The 12,060-nt window shown below is 34.8% G+C and overlaps 1 protein-coding gene across 1 annotated transcript; it reads right to left on the reverse strand.

The window, feature by feature from the left end:
- Nucleotides 1-599: 599 nt before the first annotated feature.
- On the reverse strand, nt 600-7,500 carry LOC133302190 (probable uridine nucleosidase 2). Its single transcript, XM_061501935.1, has 9 exons — nt 7,377-7,500; nt 7,052-7,167; nt 6,679-6,738; nt 5,294-5,479; nt 5,107-5,211; nt 4,610-4,706; nt 3,390-3,497; nt 3,177-3,312; nt 600-900 (listed from the first exon to the last, which is right to left on the reverse strand). The coding sequence occupies exons 1-9, from the start codon at nt 7,420-7,422 to the stop codon at nt 792-794; spliced, it is 963 nt and encodes a 320-aa protein (XP_061357919.1). The 5' UTR covers nt 7,423-7,500; the 3' UTR covers nt 600-791.
- Nucleotides 7,501-12,060: the final 4,560 nt, after the last annotated feature.

Below are 12,060 nucleotides of genomic sequence, written 5' to 3' on the forward strand. Positions count from 1 at the left end.
ATAATCCTCAAGGATTTAGAATACCACAAAAAAAGTATTGAATTTATCGCAAATAACAGCCTAACGTGGAGAGGGAGGCTTTTTTTGCTTTCATCAATTTGAATTCTATATTAGTAGTCTTCATTTCATTTAATAGTAGTTTAGTATGTAACCATTTATGATCTTGTACTCATTTATCAAGAAATTGGATTACCAAAACCCTTTATAAGTAATACTTTCACTGATAGGGTAGGGGGCACCACATGATAAGTGGATTTGAGCTCAAATCTCAACCCAAAATCATAAAGTAAAGAGTCTATGAATTTTCTCCACTTATATGATTTTCACTTAATTTATTTCTAACTAATGTGAGACTCCCTGCTCACACTTTAATATCATTTGCAACACATTTAACTAAAGTTTCCTTTTTCATTTTTATTTTGCGTTATGAACAAATTATCATTTTTATTTTCCATTATGAATAAAATATAATAAGAATGCTACACAATATATGATTATTGGAAGACGAATGGAAATTAATTACTGAAGACAAAAGAAGCGAGTAAAATGCATCTTTACTTGGAGAGCAAGGAAGAACAAATCAAGAGAAGGGAGCAACTTACAGTTTTTCCTCTCATTAAAATTGAAATCAAATGTAAAATAAAAAGTAGTGCACAAGAACTTTAAAACACAAATGTAACATGAAGTATGAACAAAGCAGTTTTTAAGTGAGCATAATTTTCAGCTTACAAACCAGATGCAAGTAGATAGACAATAATTAATGGTGCCATTTTATCGGCATCGTGGCTATTTCAAGAGTTCATAAGACGATCCATGACCAATTTGACAACTCTAGGAGCATCAACTGTCACAGCTACCTTTACTGTTGGCTTATTGGACCATTCAGTGATTTCACCAAACCTGGTTTATTACAAAGAGAACAAAGGTATATAACTGAGAAGGTATATATTGAAGGTACTGCAAAGACAAAGTTGACAAGAAGTTTGAAATACAAGGTGAAGAAAAAGAAAAAAAAAATCATTACAGAAGAGGTTTTTGTGTAACTCTCCTTCCTAAATCATCCATTGTATTGGACTTTTTCATTGTTGAGAGCTGTTAAAAAACATTGCTGAGTAAAAAGGGAAAGGTAAAGAAAAAGACTTAATTCATTCTTTCTCTTCCTTTTTACCATGAAAGAGAAGTGTAAAGTGTGGGAAATGAGGTGTAAGAATAACATTGTTGTATATATTAATTGAAAGATGCATAAATAAGCATTAACACTTACATTACATGCATAAATTGGATGAAACTAAATGTTGATGGGCCAAGCTCCTCAAGTACTATGCAATCTGGTTGTAGAGGGGTTATAAGGGATTCAGTAGGAAATTGGGTTGTGGGTTTCTGTAGGAATCTAAGATGTGGAAACGTTCTAAATGCTGAACTATGGGCTTGTTTAGTTGGCCTAAATCTCAGTTGGAACAAAGGATTTAAACTTATTTGGTTGGAAGAGGACTCATTGGCGGCTCAACATCTCATTAGAAATGGTTGTAGCGAAACACACCCATCTTTTCCTTTGGTAAGAAGCATCCGCGAATTGGTGACCAGAAACTGGAAGGTGCACATCTCTCATATTCATCGTGAAGGAAAGAGTGTGGCTGATTGGCTTGCCTCCTATTCTTATGAGTTTAATTGCTAAACTCAAGTATTTGATGATCCTCCACAAGGATGCCTTGGCAGATTATTCTGTGACTCTATAGGAATAGGGTGGCCCAGAATTTGTAGCTAGCTTTTTGGTTTTTGTTTTTATCTTCCTGTTAATTTCCAAAAAAAAAAAAAAAACTGTAGCATGTAATTTGGCTCACTACAAATTATTACTTAATCCTAGAACACTTTCCTAATAAATAAAAACTTTCCTGGAATCCTCAACAAAGTCCATGTCTTACATGAAACAAATCAAAGACATAAAAGCTTGATGCATGTGTGATACATTTGGACGGTGTTTACAACATTTGGGACCAAAAACTAAGCTGCACTAGTCTAAGACCAAGCATAAAAGCTTTTGTGATCAAAATTATAATATCAGGTGCATAAATGGAACAAATCAGAAACAAGTGTGGAAATGCCAATATAATGTCAGAGTCCATATACTACTGGACCGTACACACTTTACTACTAGCCAAGTTACAACTCAAGAAAGGTCATCCAATCTTCGACAACCTAAAGGGTGTGCCTCCTTTAACCCATATAAATAGGCACACCATTCCCCAGGTTATGTTCTTTATTCATCCTAAACACTGTAAATCCACCTATGGATGCTAACTTAACCACTAGAGTGTCTTTACAGGTAGCCCCACTACCGCGTGTTTGGTGAGCAAGATGCAATCTAGCAACAGCAGAGTTACTGCAGATGAACTTTCAAGTTTCAGGTAGGAACATTTATCTTCACCTACTAAATATGTTAGACTGTAGTTGAGAAATGTGTACTGCAATAGCTCTTCCTAATCAAAAGAAGGAATACATGAACAAAAGGTTCATGAATCCACATAGATTTATGTTTCTAATAGTTTAAGACAGTTTGTTACTATGGTTGCACTTTTCATATCTGAAGCAAGATCATTCTTATGTCTCTCTACAATCAATTAGGAATGAGGAATAAAGAAAAAATATGCTTAACTTTTAATACAATTCAAACTCCTATCAAACTTTAGGCTAGAAATTTGTGGAAAATTGTTTACTTCCTTTTCTCCTAGAGAAATATCTACTAGATCAAACTGAAAATGACTAAAGATTGATATCAAGCCAGCACAAAGTCAAGGATATACCTAAAACAATACAACAAACACGGCAAAAATATACATTTACCACCTTGGGAGAAAGCAATCCCTTATTTATTGGTCTTCATCTGACACCATTTTTTTTCTTTTTACTTACAATGATACAATATCTGATACAGCTCAATGGCATTGTTTGATCCACATAGCCAACCCCACCTATTGGGATAAAGCTTGGCGGTTTCTGTTGCTCATAAAAAGTTTCAGGACGAAGTGCAATTCCATCCCATCTTAACACACTATTTTGCATAATTTGGAAATAATTATAACTTGCTATGAAATGAGGGTTAGCATGCATATGAATATAAAGAAATCATTTTAGCCAGAATCCTCTAGGGGCTTATATAATTTGTTAGTGGTTTCTACCTTTTTTGTTTGTTGTAGAGTATTGTGAGTCCTCTTGTAATGCCACTGGTTTGGACTCTAACAGCACCCTCCATGCAAGTTACAAGTGAAGGATCAATAGCTGCAAGAATGGCTGCTGGGTCATGAAGGTAAACCCCTGTATACAAAACAAAAATAATTAGTAATTCAGGTCATTTTTTTGTCTCTCCCAGTTCTTTAACGTGGAAGACAAACCTTTGATATTGTATGCGTCATGATGGTAAGAGAAATACACCTCTAAGATTTTGGTCAAGTATTGAGCAAATTTTCCATTTGAACTTGCCAACTTTTCTCGATCAGAACCTAGTCATTTTGTTTTTTGGATTAGAAAGACACGAGCCATAATTAAAATAGCAGCATGGTCATGCTGTTCAACTGATGTTGTGTTCTGTCAATGATAAAAGTGTGTAAATATAAGACACGAAGTTTGATCATTGAAATGGTATCAAAGTCTATATAACTAACTGGTCAAGAGTTTGATCATTTCACCCCTTTTCTTCTAAAAAAAAGGTTCAATTTCAATATATGCATTGTCAGCGCTTCAAGTCCAAAATACTCTTACATAAGAGAGTGTGATAAACATAAAACCAATTCATGAGCCTTCACATAACGGGTTAAGCTTTTGAGAGAGTTGATCATTAACAATTATAATGAATTTTTTTCTTAAAAAAAAGAGAAAAGCAAAAAGAAGTCATTGAAGTTAGTAGCAGTTTTTGAACTCTGTATCTCTCTCAATCCAACATATGGAGGGATCTTTCTCTGCCCTTGGCATTGTTTGCATTAAAAAAAAAAAGCATCAACCAAGAGTTTCCAAAGGCAATACCACGAAAAATGAATATATGCTGACTAACCCCAATAAATAAGAATGAAATCAAGTGTACACTGCAAGACATAAACAAATTAATTGATTGTTACACACAGTACATTAGAAAATTGTCATCCATATACTCAAGGTAAACATACCATGTTTCATTTGAAAAAAGATTGCTTCTAATTCTTATCTATACTCCATTTTTTCTATTATTTATTTTGGGGGTGGGATAGACAGTAAATGAAGGAACTATTTAGTAATCTACTGAACTATTTATCCATTAATTAAAGAAGGTCTTCAGAGAATACTAGTTCAGATGGGAAGACTTGTATTGAGTTCAGTTGAGCTAAAGCTTAATTTAAGAGAACTTACTAAATATAAAACTAAATTAAAAAATATTCCTATCAAATGGTACTGTATGGATGATGCCTATAACCTGAAAGAAGAATCAAATAAAATTACCATAACCATTAAAGAAATAAGACATTTTAAAAGTTGTAAACCATACAAAACTAACCAAAGGAAAATTATCCATTTAAGTAAAGACCATATGACTACATCAGTATAGCAAAAATGAATGTGTAGGAATATGCCAAAGGGGTACCTGTCAACACAACTTGATGTGTAACATTTATACCCACTGCTAGTACATCTGCCCCACTTGTGAATACAACATCTGCAGCATCTGGATCACCAAATATCTGCAACCAAACACAACCAAAGAATGAGACAGATTGAGCTAGTAAATTATATAATATTTTCATGTAAGTTATTGTAAAGAACCAATTTAACCCAAAAGCTTAAGCTATTGGGTGAGACTACATTAATGACTTTATATATCTCTCTAACACCCCCCCTCACAAGAGAGCTTATTGGGCTTGAAAGGTGGATGATGCATTAGACTCAGCCTATCTGTGCTAAGAAATTCCACAAAGAAAATGGGGGGCGGTGAGGATCGAACCCGGGACATCGAGGCTCTAATACCATGTAAGGAACCAATTCAACTCAAAAGCTTAAGCTATTGGGGGAGGGCCTTTTTAATGGTTTATACTATTCTCTAACAGTTATATTTAAGATTTCAAAACAGAAGGAAACACTCACATTGGCTTCAGAGGCTGGATTCACATTGCCATTTACTGCAAAAGCACCACCAAGTAGAACAATCTGCCCAATGTTTTTAACAAATTCTGGGTCTAGCTGTATAGCCTGCAAAATAGAATCTTGTCATGAAAAACAGTATGAAGAGTAACATGAAAATGATATATTAGAAATTGTGCAAATATCAGACCAAAGCAATATTTGTAAGCGGCCCCAATGCCACCACTGTGACTTTGCCAGGGTTAGCTTTTGCTTGATGAACCAAAAAAGCAGCAGCTGATTCTTCAAGGGGCTTTCCCTTTGGTGGAGGAAAATTTTGGTTACCAAGTCCATCTGCACCATGGACAAAATCTGCAATACGAAGTTTTGTTCCATTCTGTACAAGAGACAAGAATTACAACAGTTATTTGAATCAAATACTAAGATATACTACAGAACTTTTTATTCCACACTAAAAATACTGCATAACTTCTTCAGTGAGGTGATAAACTACAATGTACTTGAAATGAATAAACAGATTTCTATGAACAGTGTAAAGAACCTTGAGATACACTATTCCAAAAGTTAGCTCAAAGGGTGGGAGTGTCCAAGGCCTTATAAACTCCATATTAGTTGCTCATACAATCAATGTGGGACTGTATATCTCAACACACCCCCTCACACGAGAGCCCATTCGGCTTGAAGGTGGACAATGTACAGGCCCACGTACCGGTGCTAAGAAATTCCACAAAAGAAAGTGGGGGGCGGCGAGGTTTGAACCCAAGACACGAGGCTCTGATAACATGTAAAAAACCTTGGGATACACCACCCCAAAAGCTAGGTTAAAGGGTGGGAGTGCCCAAGGCCTCATACAAACACGCCCTCTCACATGAGAACTCATTGGGCTTGAAGAGTGGATTTAAGCTTTTAGGTGAGGCTACATTAATAGTTTTATATATTTCAACACGCCCCCTCACACGAGAGCCCACTGGGCTTGAAGGGTGGACAATGCACAGGCCCACCTACCTGTGCGAACAAAGAAATTTCACTTGAAAGAAAGTGGGGGGCGGCGAGGATCGAACCCGGGACACGAGGCTCTGATACCATGTAAAGAACCAATGTGGTACACCACCCCAAAAGCTAGCTCAAAGGGTGAGAGTGCCCAAGGCCTTATAAACTCCACATTAGTTGCTCATACAACCAATGTGGGACTATATATCTCAACAAACAGAAAATATAGATCAATTATCTTGTCTAAGACTAAAAAAACATTAAAATTCAGTGATCATACAGGTTTATACGAGGAAAATAATAAAATGCTGACGATATAAGACTAAACGCATGTGTGCCTCTGAAAATTTCAAGTGTGCAGGCTACGCAATACAAATAGTATAAAGTATCCAAATTTTTATGGTTATCATATATGCATATAATTAAAGATCTTATTTACTAATTAGTTCTAAATGCTCATTAAAATTCATAACAGTTACCCCCAAAAAAAAAGAGAAGAAGTGGTATAAGTTAGATAATTGACAATGGTGAAAACCAATCATATAATCAATCATAGTGACAGGTATGAGTTCTTAAGAGTCTTACAGTTAATGTCACATGAGATCCTTCAACCACTGGTATATCAGTTCTTCCTGCAACCTCCAACTACATATTCAAGTTAAGTAGAAAGCTTTAATTATTATAAGTCAAAAGTCAACTTCATTCTTTAAGGGGGCGAACCAGAGTAGTGGTAAAACTGTTCCTTCATGACTGAAAGGTCATGGGTTCGAATTCAGAAAACAGCCTCTTTGCAATTATGCAAGGGTAAGGCTGCGTACAAAGATTTCCTCCACCCCACACTCGCTAGTCGGGTTTAACGGAGAGTGGTTTTTTTTTTTTTAGAAAACAAATCCTTAAAAAAATACCATAAAAAGTAAGTGGCACCAACGAATCAAAGAAACAATCCCAACAACCTTACCAAATGCAAGGCATTTCTGGTTGCCAGGGTGGTGTAAACATTTCCATAAATAGTTGTAAGACCAATTACTTCTACCTCTGGTGATTGGAGGGCAAGAAATATTGCCATAGCATCATCTACACAAACCAATTCCAATCAATTCTCTGAGAAACTAGGAATTGCCCAAAACACAAGCAGAAAAAAGTTTCTAATTGATAAAGGGTTCATAATAAATCTCAATAAAAGTTGGTTTTTAAAATCAAAAACAAAGATAGCAGAAACATGTGACTGATTAGGATTCCCATTAGCAACGAAACATAAGCAAATTGAAACACAGATATGTTACCGATGCCAGGGTCGGTATCAATAATTATCTTCTTTGGTTCAGCCATGTGATGATGATTTTCACAAAAAGAGAAAAGAAATGACTTATGATTTAACTTGTTTTCCGAACCTTAACAGAGATGAAGACTAGGAAGACAGCTAAAAAGGCTTATTGCTTACGTGTGAAACACTGTCTTTTGATATGTAATTTATTATTTACAATGCATTCCACAAGTTCATGTCTTTATGTAATTTATTATTCACAATGCATTCCACAAGTTCATGTCTTTGTTTGATATTATAATTGTTTTTTTTATATACATTTCAATTGGTTAATCTCCAATTCGGAGTATTGGAATTAAAATTTTAAATTTTTGTAAAAAATTATACTAAAAAATATCATATACATGCTCTCACTTCAACTGTTCAATTTAATATCTATTAGTTTTTCTTTCTGGGCTATACTAGATGCATGCATTACACGGCCCATTAACTTGCAAACCTATCATAATTGTTAAAGCCGTGATTTTTGTTAAGATCTTTTTCATGATCCCATCCTTTCTATGTGATTATTAGTAAGACATGATTTTTTTATGGAAAACTTCAAAAATTTCCCTATGAGTTTTCTTAATTATCACGTACCTCCCTTACAAATTTTTAAATTATTTACATTCTTATTTAGATTTTTTTTATCACTTATCCCCTGACTTAAAGTTTTTTTATCACTTACCCCCGCACTGAGGGGGTAAATGATAAAAAAACTTTAAGCCAAAGGGATAAATGATTCAAAATTTTGAGATAAGATAAATGATTATAAGTAAAGTTACAGAGGGATTTTTGAAGTTTTCCCTTTTTATTTGTTAATTTCTCAATCGATTAATCATTTAATTTGGCTAATTTATATATTCTTATTAAAATTTTAATACAATTTATTCAAACTCAATACCACTAATTAAGTTAGAATAATATGTATATAGTTGATGATCACTTTTTTTTTATATAAGTGAGAATTAAACACATAATTTAATATAACTTATTCAAATTTCTCTTCACTATACCAATGTAAATGGCTTGATAATCTCCTTTTCTAAATATACCGATATGCATATTATCGTTCCCTCACTCATCTAACGGAACACTCAATGAACCCATCGTTAATATTAAAAATGTGAATACTTTAACGTGCGGTGAAACACATGAAAGCATGTCGAGAAAAAAAAAAATTAAACAAAGGGCTACTTGTAATCTAGCTGTCTAGTGTCTACCATTCCTTTATCTGTCACTCATAAAATAAGGAAAAACTTTATTTGTCACGAAAGTAAATAAAAAATATACAAAATATCATGAGAATTAGTATATGGAATGAAAGATTAGAATTGTAAATTGTTAGGAAGTTGTTTCTGTTGTAAAATTACTACGAATTGGAAGAAGAATATAGAGATAAGAGAGATAGGAGAATGTATTCTGGTTGCATTGTCATACTCAAATGATGTTTTATACATGTCTTATTTATAAGTTCCGAAAATATAAAAGTTACAATAACTACAATTATTCTCCAACGGTCATAACGTCTCTAACGGACATAATGTCTCCAACTGTCATAACGGTTATATAACGGATATGGACAGCCAAAACGGTTATATAACGGATATGGACAGCCAATAAATTGTTTATAACACTCCCCTTTGGATGTCCAATAATTTTATTGAAAAGAAATATATATTAGAGGTTGCCTCATTAAAAAACTTACCAGGAAAACCCAATGGGACAAAATCATGGTGAAGGAAAAAAGAGTGCAGCACGTATTTCACTCCCCCTGATGATAACATTATTTAATATATCTGAGTTTACGCATCTCGATCTTGTAAACGAGCTTCTCAAAACGTAACCCCTTGGTAAATAAATCTGCCAAATTATCACTTGAACGGATTTGTTGAACATCAATTTCACCATTTTATTGAAGATCATGAGTGAAGAAGAATTTTGGTCAAATATGCTTCGTTCTATCTCCTTTGATGTATCCTCCCTTTAATTGAGCTATACAAGCAGCATTATCTTCATGCAATATTGTTGGAATCTTTTTTTCTAACTGGAGACCGCATGCTTCTCGGATGTATTGCGTCATTGATCTTAGCCAAATGCATTCTCAACTTGCCTCGTGAATTGCTATTATTTCTGCTTGGTTTGAAGAAGTGGCTGCTATAGTTTGCTTTGTTGAACGCCATGAAATTGTCGTGCTTCCACTTGTGAATAAATATCCTGTTTGGGATCTAGCTTGTGTGTATCCGATAAATATTCTGCATCTGCAAAACCAACAAGTTGATGTCCATAATCATTTGAATAAAGTAAACCCATATCAGTGTTTCCTTGAAGGTATCGAAATATATGCTTAACACCATTCCAATGCCTTCGAGTTGGAGAGGAACTGAATCTTACTAACAGGTTTACAAAAAATGTTATATCTAGACGTGTATTATTAGCAAGATACATTAGTGCCCCAATTGCACTAAGATATAGTACTTCAAGACCAAGAAGCTCTTCCTCATTTTCATAGGGTCGAAATGGATCTTTATTTATGTCAAGCGATCTCACAACCATCGGGGTACTCAATGGATGTGCTTTATCCATGTAAAATCGCTTTAAAATCTTCTCTGTATAAGTTGATTGATGGATGAATATTCCATTTGTTAAGTGCTCAATTTGTAATCCAAGGCAAAACTTTGTCTTTCCAAGATCTTTCATTTCGAATTCTTTGTTCAAATAATCTACTGCTTTTGAAAGTTCTTCAGTATTGCCAATGATATTCAAGTCATCAACATATATACTTATTATAACAAATTTAGATCCATGCTTTTTAATAAAAACACAAAGGCAAACTGGGTCATTTTTGTAGCCTTCTTGTAATAAATATTCACTAAGGCGATTATACCACATACACCCTGATTGCTTTAATCCATATAATGATCTTTGAAGCCTTCTTGAACAAATTTCCCGAGAGCTTTTAAGTGCTTCAGGCATTTTGAATCCTTCGGAGATTTTCATATAAATTTCACTAGCAAGTGAGCCATATAAGTAGGTTGTAACTACATCCATTAGACGCATGTCAAGTCTTTCATGTACTGCCAGACTAATAAGATATCTGAAGGTGATTGCATCCACTATAAGAGAATATGTTTCCATATAATCAATGCCAGGCTTTTGCGAAAACCCTTGTGCTTCAAGTTGTGCTTTAGATCTTATGACTTCATTTTTGTCATTACGTTTCGAACAAAAACCCATTTGTACCCCACTGGCTTTATACCTTCGGGTGTTTGAACTATAGGTCCAAAAACTTTACGTTTCTCGAGTGAATTCAATTCTTCTTGAATTACGTCTTTCCATTTTGGCCAATTATTTATGTTTTTGCATTCATCAACAGTTTTAGGTTCAAGATCCTCGTCTTCTTTTATTATTTCAATAGCAACATTATATGCAAAAATATTGTCGACAACTATATCATTTCGGTTCCATCTTTTTCTTGAAGTAACACAACTAATTGAGATCTCTTCATTTTCATCATGTAACATCCCAAGCGCTGACGAAGGCGGGGAGTGATCGCCGGTGCGAAAGGGCATGGACAAAGAGCAGCTCTTGACAGGCTTCCAGCGGGGGGTTACTTGAACGAATGAATCGAATCGACACCGGAAAGAGAGGGATTTCAAAGACTGTGCAAGTATGAGACTACACAGTTTGAGATGGCTTATAAGAATTAATTGGTACTACCTTTACTAACAAGACGCATCTACTTTTCGATAGCCCGGAACGGAAGAACTCAATAGTTAAGCGTGCTTGACTTGGAGCAATTCTGGGATGGGTGACCTCCTGGGAAGTTTTCCCGGGAAGTGTGCGAGTGAGGACAAAGCACGCTGAAAAGTCTCGTATTAGTGTGTGGTGATAGTCGTTGATTCTTGCAAGTTGTCAGACGTTACAATTCCAGGTACCTAAACCTTCCCTGAGATTTTATGTAAAGTTATGTCTTTAGGATTTTCATAAGTACTTTGAACCATTTGGTCTTCCATGTTTTAAGTGTGGTTTAGTTTTCATTTGCACTAGACTGTCCTACTGAGACATCAATATGAATTGGAGCATTTACAGCTGGAATATGAGATTTAGTAACTTTTGGTAGGTCAGTAAAAGCATCTGGAAATTGATTGGCAATATTTTTCAAATGAATTATCTTTTGAATGTCAAGTTCACACTGATTTGTGCGAGGATCTAAATGAGATAATGATACTACATTCCAATCAATTTTCTTTTCCAGCTGTTTATTCTCTCCCCCTAATGTTGGAAAGATTGATTCATCAAAATGACAATCGACAAACCTTGCTTTAAATAAATTCCCCGTCATTGGTTCAAGGTATTGTATTATGGAAGGAGATTCATATCCAACATATATTCCTAACTTCCTTTGGGGACCCATCTTTGTGCATTGTGGTGGAGCAATTGGAATATAAACAGCATATCCAAAAATTCTAAGATGGTAAATATTTGGCTCCTGACCATCAGCCAACTGTAATGAGGAGAATTTTTTATAACTTGCTGGTCTAATGCGTACAAGTGATGCTGCATGTAAAATAACATATCCCCATGCCGAAACAGGGAGTTTTGTTCTCATAAGCAGTGGTCTAGCTATTAATTGGAGACGTTTAATGGATGATTCTGCTAAA

Source organism: Gastrolobium bilobum, unplaced genomic scaffold (genome assembly GCF_033153095.1).
Source record: "Gastrolobium bilobum isolate Gb01-03AN ecotype WA unplaced genomic scaffold, APGP_CSIRO_Gbil_v1 utg20270, whole genome shotgun sequence".
Classification (NCBI taxonomy): domain Eukaryota; kingdom Viridiplantae; phylum Streptophyta; class Magnoliopsida; order Fabales; family Fabaceae; genus Gastrolobium; species Gastrolobium bilobum.